Source organism: Lissotriton vulgaris, chromosome 12, assembly GCF_964263255.1.
Source record: "Lissotriton vulgaris chromosome 12, aLisVul1.2, whole genome shotgun sequence".
NCBI classification, from domain to species: domain Eukaryota; kingdom Metazoa; phylum Chordata; class Amphibia; order Caudata; family Salamandridae; genus Lissotriton; species Lissotriton vulgaris.
In genome coordinates, this window is record NC_141700.1 from 227,166,852 (window position 1) to 227,190,863 (window position 24,012).

Below are 24,012 nucleotides of genomic sequence, written 5' to 3' on the forward strand. Positions count from 1 at the left end.
AGGCCCCAGTCCCCATCTGAGCGCCAAACCACGGTGCTCAGACCAATCACAACACTGCATTGCAGCATTGTGATTGACTCTGGGAGCCTGGGTGCTTCTTGTTCCGGCAAGAAGGTTGAGGAGGAGAGACATAGCAAGTAAGACGCGGCGCAGAGGAAAGTGAATTGTTCTTTTTACCTCCTTATCCCCGGATCTGTGCCAGCCACCACTGAACTTACCCTTGTTAGGTGGTGCCGGATTTGAATGGCTGAAAACAATCCAAATAATAAAATACAAAAGTTATTACTCCAGCAAGAGAACAACCTTCGACAGAGACGACTAGTCCTGGAAACCTCACATTTCATGGAGATACAAACAGTCTATGGTAGCACTCAAACAAAACAGCCAGATCTGTTCACAGGTGTAAGCCTTCAGTAATGGCGATTTTAGCAGGGCATCAAAGCGTTGTAGTAGAAGCTTAAATGAGCCAACTACCACCTCTGCACTCTACTCTCAGTGGTAGCTGCGGTCATGTTGTCAAGGATCCATCGGGGGAATGTAAATACAGTTCAGTGAACATGACTCATAAATCAACATGCAAACAGTATGAACAATAAAGTAATATCCAGCATAATACTTGCTTTTATAAGAAAAAGTAGTATTTTATTCCTAGTTCAACACAGACACGCAAAGAGATGCAACATTCAAATGTAATAACACAGTCACCCTTGATGCCGCCGCTCTAGTAGTTGTCAGGCGAATCCTGTCCCACCCTCCTCAGGCCACGTCAGGGAATGCAAATTATTAGGTAGTACTAAACAGTTCTCCCTTCTGACGTTTTAGGTACTTATCCTATCTTTTTTTGTTTTTTTGTGATGCAACAAAAATTAAATAAAGGTATTAGGTGAGTGTTTGCCAAACCCTGAAAACGCAGGGAAAGCACTATGTGTTTTTAAAATACCCCTCACACACTATGAAGTCCCATAGTGTCCTGCTTCATCATAGGGGTCTTCCCGTCCCTCTACGGGCGGGCGTGCTTTGACCTACGAATACGCGGGAGCACTTGGTCTCATGAAAATAGGCTATGTGTGGTGCAGGTAGTGGTGCAGGTAGTGAAGAGTGGTAGGGACCTGCTGGTCACTGCTGGTCACAGCAGTTCTTCTCTGGTCCAGGGCAAAGGCCTGTTACCTAGGCAAAAGTGGTACTGGCAGACTCTCCTGGCATGCGAGGATGCCACAGTACTCACTACTTAGGTGTAGAATCTCCTTCTGTAACCGCACTCACTACAGGGGCCCTTCTTGGCATACAGGGTTGCCGATCTGGGCAGTCATAGGTCCTGTGCACACGTTCCAAACTCAGTTCTCTGGTGATCCTTTCTGGCAATTTGGGGTCACCGCAATACAGGGGTACGGGTTGGTCCTTCCCGCCCAGCTCTTCCGATATGGAACAGAACAACACGGGCCTCCACTGGCATACAAGGGTCGCAGAGCCGCTATTGAACACGGGCAATGGCCCAATTGATGCATAGTCTCACATCTCGCTCAGGAAATCCTTGTGCAGGGCTCCTCATTGGACTTTGCTCCCTCCAATGATCTCTTCTCCCTTACAGGGCACACTGGTCTTAGAGAGCAGGCAGGCGATGATGCTCTATGGCAGGTGATCTTGGTGTCCTGGGTGAAGTCCTCCTTACCCAACACGGAAACTAACAGGCCTTTGCCCCCAGTCATGGTCACAGACAGAAGTTGTAAAGTCTCAATAGACACTCCTTTTAGTCCTTTTTGAAACGCCAAGTGTAATTTTGGGTCTGAATCTTTGAATTTATATGTTGGGGTTCTACTTCTTTTGAAGTGACCACTTCTCCTTTACATCTTCCTTCAAGAAAGAGGTCTTTCACAGCAGGCAATCTCCGAAGCTGACTGTCCACAACATAATTCATAGAAGTAACCAGAGTTTACACCTATATGTCAATCACAGAGATATGTGCATCAAAGGATTAATCCCAGACCTCCATCCCTACTCTTTATGATTCTCTTATCAGCCCCATCTCCTTTCCTGAGATGTGTCCAGGCCCCTTCCTTGTGATCTATTACAGTATCAAAGAGCAGTCCTTTGAGATGTAAAGGGAGTCTCTTCCGTCCGTCTAGTGTGTCCTCAACCAGCTCACAGAAATACAGTTATATACAAATCTGTCTGGGGCATTCCTCGCCTCCTCATGTGTTCATCATGCAGGCCTGGGCTTCCCAAATTGAAACCCAGGGTCCTCCATACAATGTGCACACTCACTCAGTATACATTCATACCACACTTTCTATTCAGCACTAATACCTCTATGCATTGGACCCTCACATATACCAATACATCCAGCACACACACTCAGTCTGCACATTGTTCAGCACTGAAGTGTTCTTGTCTTTGACAAGGGTGTGTTAGTTCAAAACACATGCACTGCCAGCACATACACTCACTATGTGCATGCTACACAACTCTTCACCCTTCATGTATTGTACTTCACGCAAGCACCCATACACCCACAGCACATGCTGTCCCTGCGCACACAGTGCACAGCACTAGCACTACATCTTCCATGTAATGTATTCCTCTCAGGCATACATACATCCAGCACATGTAGTAACCACACATGTACTGCACAGAACTACACCGTCCTTGTACTAGACCCTTCCCAGACACACATACAACTAATGCTACAACAAGGAAGACTCCAACTGCTGCACCTTCTGAACCAAGACAGGACTCCAGAAAGAGAAGGGCTGTGCCTAATATCCATTTTGTGTCGCGAGACCCCAAGGGCGGGACATGCTCTTACTTGTGCTACGAACCAATGAGTGGACTCCAGGGGCTAGTTAGGTGCCTCCCAGGTCCTGGACCCTTGGCTGGTGCTATAGAGTACTCTCTCTCCCAACAGAACTGAAAATTGAGAGCCAAAGGCAAAAGCTAACGTTTTTCAACACAAAATCTAAAGCTCATAAACTATCACTCCTTGAAATTCATGGGTAGGGTCGAGAAGCTGTTGAGATCTAAGACTTTACAGATATGCTGGCCTTCACCTGTCCTTTGACATCAACCCCAATGCCAGTCTCGAGCTGCAAAGGACCTCGCTGACCTTACTGTCAATAAGAAAAAACAAGACATTTTTCTAAGTGCAAAGGTAAAATTTTGACCAGGTCCAGCCCGGTGCCCGCATCCAAACCCGACTTCTGCTGAGGTTGGTGTGAAACTTTTACTTTGCCTCAGACTCTCACATTGGAAGCTCAGAGACTACTGCTAATAGTGGAAAGTGGTGATTTGCCAATCTTTTTTGTTAAAAACGTATTCGAGTGAAAAGCAGTGATTTACTAAATGCTTTCTACTTGTTTTTCTTTAAGTTAAGCCTGACTGCTCTGTGCCACAGCTACCCAGGACTGAGCTACGGTTTGATTGAAAAAACCCTATCTGGAGAAGACACAAATAGTGGCACTGTTACTTGGTGAGGCTTTGTAACCAACCCAAATAATAATCTATTTTTCTCAAACTCTCTACAACAATACAAATAGTCACCGTTTACAAGAAAATTGGGCTATCCAGTAGGTAACAGTAAAATCCTGATAAATGGTATGAGCCACCCAACAAGTTTAAGTTCCTCCAAAGAGCTTTAATGGAAGCAATGTGTCATGATGACAAAGGGAAAATAATGAACTGTGCCAGCTGTTTGAAAGAAATATTAGCTCATTAAAAAATTATAAAGTATTTGCTTACTAAATGAAACAAGAAAACAAAAAAAGATGCAATGATTGCATCTGCCACAATGCTTATTGCGAGGCAATGATTACAGTACGGTAAACTTACCGAAGACATACACCTGTTAAAAGGTCTTTGCTTCTTTGTTAGAGCACTACCACATCTTGTGTTTATGTCCTAGAATCTTCAGCGTTTATTGAAACAGAGGACCTTGAAGCAGGTCTTCTCAGAAATGGGGCTCAATCTCTGTAACTTCATGCGCCTTTCGATTAGGAAGTGACCTACTCTCAACTTCTTCGGGATTGAAAATAAACACATGGCTTTGTTATTTACAAAAGGTGCACAAAAGAAAACATAGACTGCATGTAAATTCTCAACAAGTTCTTTCTAAAAGGTCCACCTTACTGCATTGTTTTCTTTTCCAACCAAGTTACTTGTTACCTTGACACTGTTTTATTTGCTTAATAGTTTCACACCTGGCATTGTAAAGTTTCATTTTTCTTCTCAAATGTAAACCATTCCCTCCTTGAATGCTCAGTCTACACATATCTATCTTGTACCTGTTGCATTGCCTGACAATTCAACTCTTTTGTCTGCTTCCCACAAATTGCACTTTCCCATGATTGTACTAATAATGCCTAATGTGCTGTGCTGACATGACGCACAAGCATCACTGACATAATATCGAGGGACATAATATCGACTATCAAAAATATCGTTGACAAAATATCGACAGACAGAATATCGAGTTTGTATCTACAAACAGGTAAGTACAAAAATATCGAGTTAAAAATATCGCTTACTAAAATATAGTTTATAAAAACTATCGACTTTATTAAAAACAATGTTAAATTCAATTAATATTAAAAATTAATTACTAAAATATAGTTAAAAATACTTAATTAACTTATAATTAAATAATTAATGAAAGTTATGAAAAAAATTTAAATCATATTTATTAAAACATATATATATAGTAACATAATATAATTAAATAATATCCAATATTATTACCAAACAATAGCGAAAGTGTAAAAATTACTATTCCCACTACAAAGAGTGCAATCGTCAGGAAAGCGTTAGATAGCGTAGGGGTTAAAATTACTATTCCCACTCCAGTGGGTGCAACAGTAGGGAAAGCGTTGGATAGCGTAGGGGTAAAAATTACTATTCCCACTCCAAATAGTGCAACAGTAGGGAAAGCGTTGGATAGCGTAGGGGTAAAAATTACTATTCCCACTCCAAAGAGTGCAACAGTAGGGAAACCGTTGGATAGCGTAGAGGTTAAAATTACTATTCTCACTCCAGTGGGTGCAACAGTAGGGAAAGCGATGGATAGCGTAGGGGTAAAATTTACTATTCCCACTCCAGTGAGTGCAACAGTAAGGAAAGCGTTGGATAGCGTAGGGGTACAAATTACTATTCCCACTCCAGTGAGTGCAACAGTAGGGAAAGCGTTGGATAGTGTAGGGGTAAAAATTACTATTCCCACTCCAGAGAGTGAAACAGTAGGGAAAGCGTTGGATAGCGTAGAGGTAAAAATTACTATTCCCACTCCAAAGAGTGCAACAGTAGGGAAAGCGTTGGATAGCGTAGGGGTCAAAATTACTATTCCCACTCCAAAGAGTGCAACAGTAGGGAAAGCTTTGGATAGCGTAGGGGTAAAAATTACTATTCCCACTCCAAAGAGTGCAACAGTAGGGAAAGCGTTGGATAGCGAAGGGGTTAAAATTACTATTCCCACCCCAGTGGGTGCAACAGTAGGGAAAGCGTTGGATAGCGTAGGGGTCAAAATTACTATTCCCACTCCAAAGAGTGCAACAGTAGGGAAAGCGTTGGATAGCGTAGGGATCAGAATTACTATTCCCACTCCAAAGAGTGCAACAGTAGGGAAAGCATTGGATAGCGTAAGGGTTAAAATTACTATTCCCACTCCAGAGAATGCAACATTAGGGAAAGTAAATACTTCATATATTATTTTAAAAAATATAAATTAATATCTATAAAAATAAATTTTTAAGTCATTACCAATTTTATATAATATAATAATTAATCTATCAACATTACTGATTAACATTAATGATTACAATTAGTTGCCTATTAATACAAATTAATTACAAATTAACAGTTAATTAATTATTTAATAATTACAAATTTATTAACAATTAATTCGAATTAAATACAAATAAATAAATTTAATTATTTAATTAATTATAAATAAATTACTTCCCACCCTATTCCCCTATAAACCCACAACCCACTACAGAAAATAAATTAGTAAAATTAACATAATTAGCAATTAATCAATTAAATTAAATTAATTGGCAATTAACATTTTATTAATTACCCATAAAAACTTAATGAACAATTAATTCTAAATAAATACCTATAAATTTTTTTACATATACACATTTTAGACTCACAGCAGCTGCTTACTTTGATATTGTAACAGGTGCAAGTTGCGCAAACTGAAGACTCCAGTCTTTTGATCCACGTCAAGAAATAAGAAAGAGATATCACCCCCTAAAAAGAGAACATGATACCCACTTTAAGAAATGTCACCCGAAGCATAAAGCATTATGCGGGATATTTGACTTTCTAGGGCCTGGGGGCCTCCTTGTGATAAGGCTAGTAAGTCTGGCTTCTAACTGTCTCCGATTGATGACTTTGCGTGTGTTGAACTGTGGGTGGGCAAATGAGGGGAAAAAAGAGGAATGACTGAATGGGTGGATGAATGGATTCGTCCGACCTCATGTACTCGCTCATCATCAATGAACTTTGTTACTCATCGAGGCACTCGTGAATCAGTTCATCTAGCCATAGGCTCATTATTAGATTTATTTACTCAAAAAACACTGGCAAGTCACGTTCAATTATAAGCTAGATCAATTGCCTTTGCAGTGCTTATTTTAACCCCTTAGCTGCGGCAGCTATTCCGCCGCAGTGCTAAGGGGGAGGGGGGTCGCGCGGTGCTCCCATACTCATGATGGAACCGCTCCGTCACGAGCCTCGGGGTGGGCTGTGCTTGTGACGGAACGGTTCCGTCACGACCTCGCCCGCTCAAAAGAACGCTCAGCGCAGGCGCAGAATTCGCGCTGCGCAGGCGCGGCGAGCCGGCCGTGACGGAACCGTTCCATCACCAGCACAGCCCACCCGAGGCTTGTGACGGAACGGTTCCGCCACGAGCACGCAAAGGGTTAAAGAAAGAGACCTACTGGCCTTGCCAATTATTATTTGTGATGTGTTTTCTATAAATATCACCCAGGTTTTTTTGTTTTTTTTTAATTGCAAGAAAATAATATGTGTGACTCATATAACTTCATATCACTTTTTAACATATACACAAAACACAGTTTTCATCCAGTAAAATATGTTGATATATTGCCAGAATTGTAGAATGTGAACAGCATGGCTATGTAATGGGGTGTAATGTATACTGGCATACATTAGATGTGTGAATGAAGAATATTTTCAGGTGCATGACCTACTCTTGAATGAATATTGATACAAAAAATGTGTCCATTCTTGTCTGGCGGAAATATCTATGGCTGGTTACCAACCAAAATAAATGTCCTGCCTGGGAACTTGCAAAGTATTAAGGACAATATAATCACGCTTTTTACCATCTCACAGCTAATATTCATCATTTTACGAAATGCAAAGGGTAAAATAATATCCGCAGAACTCTACCTTTTTCAATCTAGACATTGCCGATAAGAACTGCAGGAAGAGCTAATACAGTAAAATAAATTCATTTAAAAAGCATTTGGCCCTCCATATCAAAGACAACCTTAGGTGTATTTGAGATTTAAATAAAAGATTGCCTATTTCAAATAAAATCAATTAAGCAAGCCTAAAGACCTTGTGATATTCATTAAATAAAGAAAGACCGAAAGTCTATCAGACTTGCGTGTTTTCCATACCATCATCAGCTGAAAACTATATTGAATACCCTTATTGGTCTTCATAATGCTCATTCCATAAGAGTTTGTTTCTTAATCAAATTTGAAAAGTGTCCAATTCTCAATGAGTTTTTCTATGAGTAAATATTGTTTTTTCCTGGAGTTTTTCCAAAAGTTGGACCTAAACCATTAGTAAGACACAACTGCTCACTGAAAAAGCTACGCAATTTATGCCCACTGTAATTAAATGTTGATCTTCGCTAAGGTATCACCAGATACCGAGTTGCACTAATTGTCTGCTCATTTTCCAGTTTGATACATATCAGTTAATCACTGTGCAGGTTAGATCTTGGATGTTTTTTTTCTTTTGAAAAAGCTCAACATATATGACATAGTTAATCTGCAATATCTTCAATTTCAATGTATTTGTTCTAGAGGGAACTAGGCTAAATTGTTAAGGGGCAGACTTCAAGTAGCGGAAGTCACTGAGGGTAGGACGCCAGCATCCAGTGAATGCTTACATTCTTAGATTAGATTAGTTTAGATTAGATTATTTGTTCTTTCAGTGCTTGATCTCCATCCACACAAGATAGAGCGGAATAATATTAAAAACATCATACAAAACAGTGTGGGATTGTATTTCGGTGCAAAAGCTATGCCGCACAGAGATAGACTCCTAACTCCAGCGCCAGCTGCAGGTTCTCTGGTCAGTGGTCGATGAGGTCGATGTTCTGCGTAAGTCTTCCGACTGAATGCAGATTTTACTCCTGGAGAGGGACTGTGAATTAACTGGGGCCTTCGGGTGTTCCTTTCTCCCTTATAAGGAGGTGGTTGTGTTTCCCGAGGTCACAACTTCTTGCCAGGTGTCTTCCTGTTTGTCTGGTCACTGTTTCAAAGACGTCGCTCAGGAGGAAAAATATGCTGTCTGATAACATATGGTGAGTAGGGCTTGTAAACTCAGTGCAAAATACTATTAATATATGTATTTGTTTAATTATTGAGCACGAGATCCTTCCAAAGCTACATTAAGAGAACCAGATAAACAGTAGCCTGAAATAAGTGAGTGACACACTGGACTGGGCCCAAAAGGCAGCTGACCGAACAGGAAGGTGGAGGGAAGCGTTGCTGACTGTAAGATTATCTTCAAAGCCTTCTAACATAGACGAGTAATTAAAAACAAATATTCAGCATGTTTTTTTTCTTGTGACACCTAGTCATTTACAACAAAGAAAGTGAACTTTCCGCGAGCACGTCACTCTCGCGGTTTAAATGACAAGTTAAGCTAATGATTCAATTACGGTTCATTTAAATAACAGAAGCTGTCACTTTCCGTTATTTGTCACGTGTTTAAACATGCAAGGGGCTGGCTCATTACAAACAAAACGCAGTGCTCTGGTACGGGAAAGAACATGAGCTGAAATCCATGCAGTAGTTTACCTTAAAACGCAAGATAAACTGAATGGCAGCAGGCAATAAAGGCAGCTCAGTCACCAATCGGATCAATCACAAAACCTGCCTACAGGCATTCCACAAGTTCTTGTGGGGCCCGGACCATAAAACTGAAACGGGGCCCTTGATAGAAAGAAGGTGACATCTTTCAGAGTTGAAAAACATTTCCTGTAGGGAAGGAGAAAACACCTTAGTTCATCATCCAGCCCCATGTAGTGGAAGTAGCTGTGTTGCAAGCCTCGCCACTGATAATTTAATTATAATTTAATTTGCGTGTTTATATAGCGCTAGAATCACTCCCGGGGGAGTATCTCCGCGCTTCGACCGCTGCGAAACCCTTCCTGGCTTCCCTGAGAGATGGTCCCTTAATGGGTATCTCCAGGGTGAGACCAGGCATCCCCGGCGGTCTGGTGGGGCCGTTAGTGAAGATGAGGCAAGCTAATGCCCAGAGTTGCCGAGTGTGATCGCTGATCAGAGTGGGCACCAAGGCGAGAGAATTATCGGGTCCGCTGACCCTGGTCCAGAAACCTGCCGCGCCAGGAATCGAACCTCGGTCCCGGGCGTCCTCTGCTCTCGGGTCTGCCGCCTCTAACCAGTGAGCCACACTACCTCACAAAGATGGCAGCTTTGCTTTCAAGTCTATGAATACATTTGTTGCCGCACAAGAGGGGGGTCGCTAACAATAGCTGGGCCTGCAGAATAAAGAACCACTTCCCTTCTAACAGGTCTGATAAGGAGTGACGTATGCCAACAGCAAGACATCTAGGCGTGTGGCCATTGGCCGGAACATGTCTGAAGGCTCCCCACTCGGGGAGTAGCGGGTACATGGGCCATGAAAGCCCAGCAGGGTCTTCCACACCACAGCTCTGCAAGTTCCATCAACTATTAATGTAGTGTGAATCCATCTGGACTCACGCACTTGACAACCAACGGGACCTTACTTGCCAGGAAGAAAGCTACAAAGGTCCTTGCTACAGCTCGCAAATGTCTGTGTGTGCTTAAATAACAGGGAACATATATATATATAAAGACATGCCAAGGGTAGAAAAGATATTGAAACTTATTCTTTTGACAGAAGCAGCAGATGTAAACTCTACACTGATTGACGGCTTGTATGAGGCAAGACTAAAAACAGGCACTGTTCTTTACACCTGTAAACTTCTTCACAGTTCCTCAATACCACATTATGCAAATTTCACAAAATTCCTTTTCATTTTGAAGGTGATACATTTCCTTGGGGTTTTGCCCACAGGGGAAAAGTTTAAACAGAAAGTGGCTTGTGGGTGCATTAGAACTTCAGCTGAGATACATTTGTTTACAAACCAGTCTCCGGATGGGATCTCTTGTGTCTTTTGAATGTGAGAAATTATCTCATGATCAAATTTCATGCAACATACCAGCCAAGAAAAATTTGCACAACAGGAAGAATTGTGTATATCTGCTTTTAAATATTACAAACAAATTCATAGCTTTGCCCACCCATAATAAAACGGAGGTATGCTCTGGGGCCCTGTCAAAGACTTTTTTCTAGAAATATAAAAATGGTAAAAGGATCCAATGCTCTCCACAAACATTCCTGATGCCCGGTTAATGTCTGTTTCTTCATAAACCTCCACTTACAAAATTACTCCAGCAAATATACCAGAAGAATAAAATAATGGGGAGAGCTATCTAAAAAGAAGGGATATGGTACCACAATGTTGACTTTTAAATCTCGACTTGCAACAAGATTGACTGCCCAATATTGACACAATATATTCAATGTGAGACTACGTAGAGGTACAATAGCAAATCTACACGTCCCTGTGTATGCTTACATTGATATTATACTATTTGGATATCTTGCAGTAGAATTATTACCGGTCGATATTTCTAGATTCAAGAAAGGAGCGTATCTTCTGCCCTTGATATAAGATTTGATCATCAAACCGATCGGTGAAGAAGCAGCCGTAATGCAATTTAGCCTTTCCTCTGTTTAGGGTTGAATGATTATCTTGTGCACATGAACTTGTAGCTTGAACTATATGCTAGCATTCTATACCCAGAGGTGGGTTTAAGTCCTTTCAATGCTTTGCCACCTTACACAATGCCACGCATGAATTGTACCTTACTATTCCTTGGAAAGGCGTCTTAGGCAGAGATTGCAAACTGCATAAGATCAACAGGTTCTATAGCACTTCTCTCAGTTGTCTGCTCAGCGGTCAATCAGCTTTAGGGCGCGATCAGTGATAGGTACTGATTAGGAAGCCACTATCTCATAGAAATTCTGTACTAAGAAATGTTCTGCTCTGAATTGCAGCAATAGATGCCTATTAGCACCTGGTGCCTGTATCTTGTAACGCGAGTTGCTTCACCAAACTCTAAAACATATTGAGGGCCAGACTGGCCATTCTGCCACTCTGGCATTTGGATGATAGGCTGCAGGCTAGGGGGCTGCTTTTACAGCAGGCCAGACTGCCGGGACCCAACCATGACATGCCCGCAGCTGCATTCCCATCATGGCTTCCTGCAGTGTGGGACTGCTTTTAACATCCTTACAAGGGCTGATTTTGTCCACCAGCTGGATCAGGGCATATTAAAGCAAATAAAGCGTAACAAATTGGCACTCAACTGTTCCACAATGGACAAGCACAGGGCATTAAGTGGGATGCAAAAACAGGGGGGTCTTTCATAGGGGCGTGGCCGCTGTAATTTAGGGCGTGGCCTAAAACACTTCGGCTAAAAATCTGTACTGAGAGCAGTGTGCCGCCCCACTGTATTTTGCAGTTTCTGTGCATTTATCTAGCTATTTAACACAACAAGTAACATTACACCTAGAACAAGCCAGGACTATTGGCTTTGTCAATAGTTGTAAATTGCATAAGATAAAAAATCAACAACTATTACTTCATTGTATATAATCTGGAAAATGCTTTTGTTCCTGTGTGCGAGGTTGTGGCTAAGGCTGCAGCTGCCTACTTTTGAGCTGAGAAAACAAGTGGAACCTCACGTCCCCTCAACATCCTATAATACAAAACATGAATATTACCTTGTGTAATGTAACTGGTACTCATGCTTGCTCCAAGTTGGCCCTATATAAAACTGAAAAATTAGTCTCTTTGAAGCTACATCAAAAGCAGTGGGAGATGGTACTATGGCAGAGTTAAGCTTTCCTTTTTTTCCACCCTGAAGGTAAAAATGGTGAGCCCGATAGGGATAAATCAATTACAGAGAAAGAGGAGCACTCAAGTTTATATCAATTTAACCAAATAGACTAAGGGTGCAAACTGCAAGACTATGTTGGCTACATAGTACCAAAACAGTGACTGGAAATGCAAGCTGAGCCTACATGCAGGATGCACTGTTCCTAGGAGAAAATATTCTCACCAAAGTGAACATATAATAAACTGATACTAAGTCAAAAAAATATATATACCTGGATATTGCCAACAAAATTTTTTTTATTTTTCACAGTGATTATTCAGTAATAATCCTGCCTTTTCAACTCATCTTGTTGATCATACAATGTTATCTTTACATAGATATATATGGTTGATAACAATAGCAAAATACAAATATATGTGTGACTTAATGAGCCACTATAATTCAAGTTGATCCATATGAAGATCAGTTTATTATATGAGCCCGATAGGGACCCATTTTGGCACTTTCTTTTAAGAACTGCCAGTGCTGATCACCGGCAGGACCCAGCTCACTTAAAGCCCTGGACAAGACCTACCCTGCTCTCAAAAAAGATTGCAATAAAGTGGATTCCTGTGTACCAATGCAATGCTTTTGGCCAACTTGCAAGCTTAACAAAAGGTGGTACAGAAAACAATCACTGGCAAAGCCAGTAGGTCTCGTCTATGCAAGAGCTATTAGCTTTACCAATGTGTTTTAGCCATGGTGTACACCAGCGGGGCTGCTGTTCAGCATGCTAAAGGTTGGTGGCGTCGACGTGGTTGGCGTGGAGTGTCGTAGAGTGGAATGTCGTAAAGGGGAGTGGCATTGAGTGTCGTGTATTGGAGTGGTATTGAGTGCCATGTATTGGAATGGCACAGAGTTTAGTTGTGTAGAGTAGTGTACAGTGGAGAGGAGTGGAGTGCATTGGCAGAGTATAGTGGCAATGCAGCATTGAAGAATGCAGTGGCATAGATTACAGTGTTGCATAGTAGAGTGCAGTGGCATAGAATGCAGTGGTGCAGAGTGGAGTGATATAGAGTAGAGCTGCATAGACTACGGTGGCATAGAGTGCAGTGGCACAGAGTAGAGTAGCATGTGGTGCAGTGGTCTAGAGTGATGCAAAGTATAGTGGCGTAGATTGGTGCAGAGTAGAGACAGTGCTGTAGAGTGCAGTGGTAGAGTGGAGTGCTGCAGGAAGAGTGCAGTGTCAGGGTGTAGAGGGAATTGTCAGAGTGCAGTGACAGAGTAGAGTGGCACAGAGGGCAGTGGTGTTAAGTAGAGTGGTACAGAGTAGAGTGAAGTGGCAAGTAGCGCAGTGGTGTAGAGTAGAGTGCAGAGGTGTGGAGTGGTGTAGAGTAGAGTGGCATAGAGTGCTGTGGCGTAGAGTGTAGAGTGTCGTAGAGTGGAGCAAAGCAGGGTATAGTGGGGTGGAGTGGCATAGAGTGTGGAGGTGTAGAGTGGAGTGATGCAAAGTGCAGTGGCGTAGAGTGCAGTAGTGCAGGGTAGAGTGACATAGACGTCAGTTGTGGAGAGTGCAGTGTTGCAGAGTAGAGTGTTGTAGAGTGCAGTGGTGTAGAATGGCATAGAGTTCATAGAGTTCAGTAACATAATAGAGTGGAGTAAAGTGATGTAGAAAGCAGTGGCGTGGACTACAGTGGTGCAAAGTAAAGTGCAGTGGTGTAGAGTACAATGATGTAGAGTGCAGCAGCGTAGAGTGGTGCAGAGTGAAGTGACAGAGTGGAGTGGCACAGAGTGGAGTAGAGTGCCGAACAGAGTAGATTGTTCAGAGTAGATTGAAGTAAGGTAGAGTGAAGTGGTGCTGGGCAGAGTGAAGTTGTGAAGAGTGCAGTGGTGCAGGATAGAGTGCAGTGACCTAGAGTAGAGTAACGGCGCTAAGTGGTGTAGAGTGCAGTGTTGCAGAGTAGATTAGAGTGGCATACAGTGGATTGGCATAGCGTGCAGTTGCATAAAGTGGAGTTGTACAGAGCAGACGGCATTGGCTTAGAGTGCAGTGTTGCAGAGTGGAGTAGAGCGTTGTAAACAGGAATGGTGTAGAGTGCAGTGGCAAAGAGTTCAGTGGTGTAGAGTAGAGTGGCATAGAGTGCATTGGTACAGAGTAGAGAGGTGTAGAGTGAAGTACAGGGCCAGACTGGCCATAGCGGGCAACGGGCAATCCCCCGGTGCGCCGCACGGGCGGGGGCCGGGTTTGGGCCCTCGGGGAAGGATTTTGTTACAGGGCCGTTTTTGCAGCATAGCTTCAAAATCGGCCCTGTACTAACATCGGCCGAAAACCGGCCCGGGAAAAGAGCTCTGCAACTCCTCCAACCCCCCGAGTGTGGGGGGGGGGGGGGGGGGGGGGAGCGAGCACTTTGCCAGGGCCGGTTGTGGTTCCCAGTCCGGCCCTGGTAAAGTGGCATAGAGTGCAATAGCATAGAGTAGTTTGCTAGGTCTGATATGTTCTGAAATGCTTGCACAGTTCATTTAAATGCTGTGCACTACAAAAAACCTTTCCTCTACCCACCGTATCCAGCAATATTCTCACCTAGATCCTCTCACTTTGAAGCCAAGGAAAGAAAAAGTAAACACCAGGCTCACGGAAGACAGCCTGACATTTGACCTCTCTCTTTGAATGCACAGCAAATGTGACAAGTTAAGAGCAAGATTTACAGGCCTGTTCACAGAAAGGAGCACTCATGGAAGAATACAAGGAGTGGTAGTTCGAAAAGACTTCACTCCTTGGGAGGGACGCACTGAACATGGTCAGCCTAAAACAAATTTTGTCTGCAAATAGAAAGCCAGAAAATGTGAGTTACAAACCACAAAGCCAATGATAAGAAACAGACGTAATGCATCCCCAGTGAAGCTTTCTGAATGTCCCCAAGATGATTTTGGTCTGGCTGTATAACATTACGACGCCTTCCTTCACCCTGCATGTCTTTACATCGCAGATTTTATAACACATACCACTACTATGCATTTACACTCACTCACATTAGAAACACATCCACTACACATTCCACTGCCACGCATACTCTTATCATGCTTACCGTTTCTGAAAAATCCTGTCACAGTCCAACACTGCCACCTACTGTTCAAAAATTATACATTAGTTGTTAATACATTTTTAATTGCATTTGTCCTTGACTGATTTTGTACTATTTGAAAATGTTATGTTTTTGGGGGATAACCCCCCCAAGCCCTCTTTTTTAATTGCCTTCCAATGCGTGTTTTTGTCCTACAATCTTTAAGATATAAAAAATGCATAGAAAATTTAATGAGAAGGAGAAATTTCAAAGTAAAGGCTGTTTCACGACTTTAGCAAACCAGACAGCTGCGTTGTCTGGTAGGCTTCAACCTAAAAATCGGGAAATGTTCAGAGATGTGTTGACCGAACAAAAGTATGACGGTATGCAGGCTTAAAAATTGACCAAAAACCACCAGGTTCTAAAGCATCAGTAGTGACTTCCATTTTGAGCACCATTTTGTATTATAAATAATAGCTGCTCTCTGTATCATAATGATATACACATAATAATGCAAGCCATCGCTATTTCCAGCATCGCTGAAGAAGTGTAGTTGAGACTGAGCCATATCTGAGTTATATCTACCTGTCAATCAAGGTGGCCACCTAACATCTTGCCATTACAGACAAATTTGACAGTTCTGGTCTTTTTCATGCCAGCAAATGCCTTCTGGGTAATGTAGTCTTGTTTTGCTTCCAATGCACTAATTGACACGCGCATGTAATATCAGTAATTTGAGGTTTAAGATTTAGGATTGGAATCCCTGCCAATGCTCACCCTACATTGTCAATTAACATCTAAATGCCTGCATTTCCTGTTTTATTCCTGCCTTGCAGCTGAAAACAAGCACAAGCAACCCGAAGGCCCGCTTTGTCCTGATGGGCGAGTACGTCAACTCCATCTTTACGGTCAATGCCGTGACAGGAGATGTATTTGTAACCAGGGAGCTGGACAGGGAGAGCAAATCGGAGTACGAGCTGAAAGCGGTCCTGGTAGACGAGGATACCAACGTCACGCTGGAAGAGCCTTCCTCTTTCATCATCAAAATCATCGATGCCAACGACAACGCGCCAGAGTTTGTCCAGAGAGTATTCAACGGGTCCGTGCCCGAAATGTCAGCTGTGGGTATGTTCATGGCAGGACTTTATTTTATTTTTTAAACCCGCTACAAAAATGTGCATCCTCCTGTTTTAACCTTGTATTGTTGATATACCCGGCAGGGACGTCAGTCACACAGGTGACAGCCGTAGATGCAGACGACCCAACCGTTCGAGGCAACGCACAGATTGAATATCACATTATTAAAGGGAACGAGTATTTCTCCATCAACGACAAGGGTAAGAAGAAGCCATGGTTATTCGGGTTGTTTTTTTCTTTCATTTCAATTGTGGCTGTTAGGGATCGTCAGAAACCAATGGGAAATTGTGGAAACTATGCCTGGTTGAAATGTGTTATCACACCTTGTGTAATGCCTAAATTACGCGTTATGCTTATTTTAAAATTTCACGCAAATTTATCCTGTGGTCAAAGACTTTTACCTCGAACCAGTCTCCTCGTGACTTATTTTGCCTTTGCCGGAGAAAAGTTAGTCGAGATACCAGCAAAATGCATTTCTTTTAAATAAGTAATTTCGTGAAAACTGTGTGGTTTGCAAATAAAACAATTGTACACCCCTACCTGAAAATGAGTTAGAGGAAGGTCAGGTGGCTTCCAAAACGAAACCGGTGTGACCACTTAAAATCCGGTCCTAAAACATTCTGTTGCACATGTTGAATAATGGGCTTTATAAAGCTGAGCTCTTTTATTTTGTGTGCATTTGTGTAGCACTTTTCTATCATTTGAATTGTCCTACGGGGATTTTGGTACTACACTATTAAAGAGTACCTGCTGAATTTCAGAATTTCTGTAGCAAATAGGAAATCCTAAATAATGAGCATCTGCGGTATGGTACAGGAATATTGTGTACTGAATTTAATGAAACAAGAAACTCGTGGTGACAAGGTAAATATACAGAGTTAAGCATAGGGTTACCACATTTAACACCACGTGTATGTTCCTCGGCAATAACTATATCTTCAAGGTACGGAGATGTGAAGTTAAGAATAGTAAATATGTGCTTACCAATATATAGTTGCCTTCACAATATTTTGGTTGTTAATACTTTTGCTACAATAATTCCTGTAGTACAATATTTAGAACACAAGAATCTGACACACATCCGAGTACCTGCCCTTCTAGATTTCCATTTCAAGCCCCGGTACAGTCTGAATGTCACCTGAGGAAAACATTCTGTGAATTTGCCGCTTACATTCCTTTGTTGTTTTTTTCTCATTAGGTGTTATTTTAACTGCGGTCCCTAATTTAGACAGAGAAAAACAATCTACCTATCATCTTATTGTGGGTGCCAAAGACTCTCCGGGCCTTATGGGCGGTCTTTCAGGAACAGCTTCTGTCATCATCACACTGACTGACATCAATGATAACTTTCCGATATTTACAGAAAGTAAGTACTTTTACAAATGTGCAGAGTGAAAAAGCACATGTGCATTTCTGTCTAGTGTTTTATGAGGGGTTGTTGAATTCAGTGGCTCAGTATTGACAAAACCATTGGGTCTTGCCCGTGAAAAGTATTGGTTTTGCCAGTGCTTTGTTCCCATCACAGCTGAAGAATGAACCTTGACCTTGTGGCTCACCATTACCACTATCGAAACCTGAGCTACCATTAAGTTCATCTGTTTGGTGGCCTCATCTGGCCCCTGACCCCACCATTCCTTCACTAAAGGACTACTACAAATCAGAGAAGCACTAACACCCATCCTCAATGTCTCAATTGACTCAGTAAGCTCCCTGGCCATGTGCAAACATGCCACGATCCCACCCCTATTCAAGAAACAATCTGCTGACCTAGCCATACCTTCAACCACGCTCTCCAACTACAGACCCATCTCTCTCCTACCATACCAGCCAAGGTCTTAGAGAAACTAACCAACCAATGCCCCACCAACCACCATCTCCTAGACACCACGCAAACCAGATTCAGGCCTAACCACAGGACGGAAACAGCATTTGACACAAAAAAACACCCCATCCTCATCAGGCCCTTGCATATGTTTGTCATCCAAGGACCCGCTCTCCACTGGATCTGCTACTTTTTAATGTCATGTTCTCTCAGCAATTTTGACAAGGGCCTGGTTACTACATACCGAGTGCCCCCATGCTAGGATTCCTGCCCTAGGGTGGTCAAGCTATAAAAACAGTGAGATTAATGGCTAGAACACAAGCTGTCGGCATGGCACCTTAATCCTCAGAAGCCGGCAAAGTCCTCTGTGGAGAGTCTCAAGGTTCATAGTTCAGCCCACCCTCTTCAAGGCATACATGATCCCTCTAGCCAATGTCATTTGTACACACAAGATCAGCATCGTCTCCTACGCCTAAATACCCAACTCATACCCTCCCCTGAAATCTCTCAAACAAAACCCCAAACACAAGAAACAAGTTCACCTCCTGCATGACCACAATTGGTAGTTGGATGAAAGCCAAATGTCTTAAGCTGAACGACAAGACAGTAGTAGTGATCTTTGGAAATATTACCTCACCATGGGGCACCAGCTGGTGGCTAGCCAAACTCAGAACCACTCCCAGCACCAACGTCAGGAACCTCCGAATCTTCTACAACAGCAAACTGGATATGACTGCATAAGTCAATGCCATCACTGCATCCTTTTTCAACATCCGGAAGATGCTGAGGAAGATCATCAAATAGCTCCCAAGCAACACCAGAAAAACTGTCACTCATGCCCTAGTCACCAACAATTTGGACTACCAGAACACCCACTATGCCGGGATCACCAAGCAACTCACCAGAAGGTTACAAACCATCCAGAACTCGGAAGCCAGACTCATCCTCAGCCTTCCACATTGAGCTCACATCATACCACACCTCAGGAAGCTACTTCAGCGCCAAGTATTCAAAAGCACTTAAACTTCTCACACACACATATTCAAGGCACAACATAGGCCCCAATTACTGGAACAATTGCATCTCCTTGCACCATCCACCCAGACTCCACCTATCCGTGCAAACCCTACTCACACACATCCCATGCATTCACAAAGCCAGATTAGGAGGACTCATGTTCTCTTACATCACTCCTAAAGCATGGAACAACCTCCCACTCCACATCAGAGACTCCTTTTCTCTTCTTCAACTCTTCAAGAAGCTGAATACCATGCTTTTCAATTACCCAATCTCCCCCAGGGCTAGGCACACACAGATACTCGGAGGCTCCCTGTGTGGATGAAAGCACACTTTACAAATACACATAACATATTCTTATGCTTTATGCAAATACATTCAAATATGGCTGCTACAGATGCACCCCTATCCGCAGCAGGCATCTTAAATGGAAGTTCTTAAATTAATAGAAAATACATTCAAAGTGATCAACGCAAATGCATGTGCATTATTGAATTGACTTTTTAATGTAGAAGAAAATACATTAAACAAGGCCTAAAACAAGGGTACTGGGGGGCAAGTGAGCACTGGGCAAATACTTTAATAGAGGGGTGAGAGGAGGATTGAAGAGTGGTTTGAGATATTGAGGGAGAGAAAATAGGGCCAGATATTCCCACATTATGAATTCTGATTTCCTAATTGAGATTTTCTCCAAAACGCAATTAGGAAATCTGTATTCCTAATGTATGAAACTCATTGAGTTTCATTTTGGGATTCCTTGTGTGTTGTACATCGACCTGCCTCACAAATATTAATGAGGTAGGCTTCAGTGTGTGACCCATTAGGAATCACAGCCATCACAGGGATGGTGGCATGCTGAGGTCAGCAAACCACTATGTCTATGACTGCTTTTTAATCAAGTGTGAATCAAGAGAGAGTAACCCTTCTGTACCAAGGGAACAGGGTAAATAGTTACAAACAAATACAAAGAGTTCCCTTGAGTTTCTATATCCTAGAGTTAGAGATCTCCAGATAAATCCCTGTGGAGATCTCACTATGATTTAAATGACACAATTATTCATGCACTCTGCACTCTCAAACTCAAATGGAACCGCAAAAAGCACTTACAATCTAAAGCTATATATACTACGTAGCCGGGGTATATGTATTATGACAAGATTTTTATTATTTAAAACAATTCCAAATTGCATGAAAAAAAAATTTGCATTAAAAACACATATATGTATCTCTTTTGGTGGGTATTCATATGTATGTCAACATACTGTTATTCGTTTCTATACAGGCTTGCTATTGAAACACTCAAAAGAGATATAAATTTGTAAAATACATTTATAAATACATTCAAATAAAATAAATCCAAGTCGAAGCGTTTCGGTGGATCTTTGCTGTGCGCACCACCTTCCTCAGGACAATTAAAAACAATTATTTAGTTTATTCACCATTCAGCCCCGTTGTTTATTGAGAAGCTGACTCCAGACAGTTATTTATCGTAGTCTGGCAAAACTGTGATAGATCTCAGGTAAAAAAAAAATTCTATATTTAGTTATCAGTTTTATTCCGCGTTATGGGTGTTCCTTTCTGTTCTTAAGGATACATACTGGCACCAATGTTAGAGTATTTTCCAGTATACTTCTCCCCGTGTTCGAGGGTTATTTCGTTTCTTTTTATACTTTATATATATATATATAAAATCCAACTTGCCTCTGGAGTGCCTCGTGCACAGACAGGTACGCAGACAGCAATAATAACAGAATCGCCAGAGTCAGACTTCTTCTTTTTAGTTGCTTTTATTTATGCATTTAAGTGGTGCATATATATATATATCAAGTCAGAAAACCTTCACTTTTCGGTGGCAGTAAGACACGAACACAATTCTTTCCAGGTAGCATTTAATTTTGCAGATTAAAGGCGATCTTCACTCCCACGGTATGCTTTCACCTTATTAATTCGATAGGCAGCAGCATGCAGAGACGGGCCATTGCACACAAAGTCTTTCACCTCTCGCCATACGCCATGGCTTTTATTTGAAACACCTAAGTGATCTTTGCACGCTGATCTCAGTTTTCCCCAGAACGCTGAGCCAGTGACCAAGGAATGTGATTCTGAAATTCGTATGGTGAGAGGCGAAAGACTTTGTGTGCAATGACCCATCGCTGCATGCTGCTGCCTATCGAATTAATAAGGTGAAAGCATACCGTGGGGTGAGGTGTCCTCATTGCGCGAGCAGTTTCGTTTGGTATAATAGGTGGCCCGCTTTGGCTTTGGCTTTGGCCACGAGGACTACCCCTCTGCGATCTCAGCAGATCCATGTGCCTTGTTGTAGAGGCGCTCATTTGGAACCACGTACCTGTTCGGTTTTGGCATGAAATAAGCAACAAGCGGGCCGGTTCTACTGCAGCAACCCGATGAAAAATGTCATGGTGGAGGAGAAACTGTAAAACGGCGCCTACTAATGGAATACACAGAACAGGACTTCAGAATCCAGGATGCATAGCAAGTACACGCCCACTAATGGCTTTTATTTGAAACACCTGAGTGAACTTTGCACGCTCATCTCAGTTTTCCTCAGAACGCCGAGCCAGTGACAAAGGAATGTGATTCAGAAACACGTATGGCGAGAGGCGAAAGACTTTGTGTGCAATGGCCAGTCTCTGCATGCTGCTGCCTATCGAATAAATAAGGTGAAAGCAAACCGTGGGGTGAGGTGTCCTCATTGCACGAACAGTTTTGTTTGGTATAATAGGTGGCCCGCTCTGGCCACGAGGACTACCCATCTGCGTTCTCAGCAGATCCAAGTGCCTTGTTGGAGAGGGGCTCATTTGGAACCACGTGCCTGTTCGGTTTTGGCATGAAATAAGCAACAAGCGGGCCGGTTCCACTGCAGCAACCCAGTGGAAAATGCAATGGTGGAGCAGAAACTGCAAAACGGCGCCTACTAATGGAATACAATGCAGAACTGGACTACAGAATCCAGGATGCATAGCAAGTACACGCCCACTAATAGCTTTTATTTGAAACACCTGAGTGAACTTTGCACGCTCATCTCAGTTTTCCTCAGAACGCCGAGCCAGTGACCAAGGAATGTGATTCAGAAACGCGTATGGCGAGAGGCGAAAGACTTTGTGTGCAATGGCCCATCTCTGCATGCTGCTGCCTATCGAATAAATAAGGTGAAAGCAAACCGTGGGGTGAGGTGTCCTCATTGCACGAGCAGTTTCGTTTGGTATAATAGGTGGCCCGCTTTGGCCACGAGGACTACCCCTCTACGATCTCAGCAGATCCAAGTGCCTTGTTGGAGAGGCGCTTATTTGGAACCACATACCTGTTCGGTTTTGGCATGAAATAAGCAACAAGCGGGCCGGTTCCACTGCAGCAACCCAATGGAAAATGGAATGGTGGAGGAGAAACTGCAAAACGGCGCCTACTAATGGATAACAATACAGAACTGCACTACATAATCCAGGATGCATAGCAAGTACACCCCCACTAATGGCTTTTATCTGAAACACCAGAGTGAACTTTGCACGCTGATCTCAGTTTTTCCCAGAACGCCGAGCCAGTGACCAAGGAATGTGATTCAGAAACGCGTATGGCGAGAGGCGAAAGACTTTGTGTGCAATGGCCCGTCTCTGCATGCTGCTGCCTATCGAATAAATAAGGTGAAAGTAAACCGTGGGGTGAGGACCTCACCCCACGGTTTACTTTCACCTTATTTATTCGATAGGCAGCAGCATGCAGAGACGGGCCATTGCACACAAAGTCTTTCGCCTCTCGCCATACGCGTTTCTGAATCACATTCCTTGGTCACTGGCTCGGCGTTCTGGGAAAAACTGAGATCAGCGTGCAAAGTTCACTCTGGTGTTTCAGATAAAAGCCATTAGTGGGGGTATTATACCAAACAAAACTGCTCGTGCAATGAGGACACCTCACCGTGAGGTGTCCTCATTGCACGAGCAGTTTTGTTTGGTATAATAGGTGGCCCGCTCTGGCCACGAGGACTACCCCTCTGCGATCTCAGCAGATCCAAGTGCCTTGTTGGAGAGGCGCTTATTTGGAACCACATACCTGTTCGGTTTTGGCATGAAATAAGCAACAAGCGGGCCGGTTCCACTGCAGCAACCCAATGGAAAATGGAATGGTGGAGGAGAAACTGCAAAACGGCGCCTACTAATGGATAACAATACAGAACTGCACTACATAATCCAGGATGCATAGCAAGTACACCCCCACTAATGGCTTTTATCTGAAACACCAGAGTGAACTTTGCACGCTGATCTCAGTTTTTCCCAGAACGCCGAGCCAGTGACCAAGGAATGTGATTCAGAAACGCGTATGGCGAGAGGCGAAAGACTTTGTGTGCAATGGCCCGTCTCTGCATGCTGCTGCCTATCGAATAAATAAGGTGAAAGTAAACCGTGGGGTGAGGTGTCCTCATTGCACGAGCAGTTTTGTTTGGTATAATAGGTGGCCCGCTCTGGCCACGAGGACTACCCCTCTGCGATCTCAGTAGATCCAAGTGCCTTGTTGGAGAGGCGCTTATTTGGAACCACGTACCTGTTCGGTTATGGCATGAAATAAGCAACAAGCGGGCCGGTTCCACTGCAGCAACCCAATGGAAAATGGAATGGTGGAGGAGAAACTGCAAAACGGCGCATACTAATGGGTAAACAATACAGAACTGGACTACATAATCCAGGATGCATAGCAAGTACACGCCCACTAATGGCTTTTATTTGAAACACCTGAGTGAACTTTGCACGCTGATCTCAGTTTTCCCCAGAACGCA

At 42.9% G+C, this 24,012-nt stretch overlaps 1 protein-coding gene across 1 annotated transcript in view; it reads left to right on the forward strand.

Annotated features, from left to right (window-relative positions):
• The window catches only part of CDH5 (cadherin 5), a 294,784-nt gene that overhangs the window by 144,037 nt on the left and 126,735 nt on the right, over window positions 1-24,012 (forward strand). Inside the window, exons 3-5 of the mRNA XM_086947719.1 lie at window positions 16,087-16,375; window positions 16,471-16,587; window positions 17,586-17,753. Coding sequence (XP_086803845.1) covers window positions 16,087-16,375; window positions 16,471-16,587; window positions 17,586-17,753 — 574 coding nt within the window. The remainder of the gene's footprint in view (window positions 1-16,086; window positions 16,376-16,470; window positions 16,588-17,585; window positions 17,754-24,012) is intronic.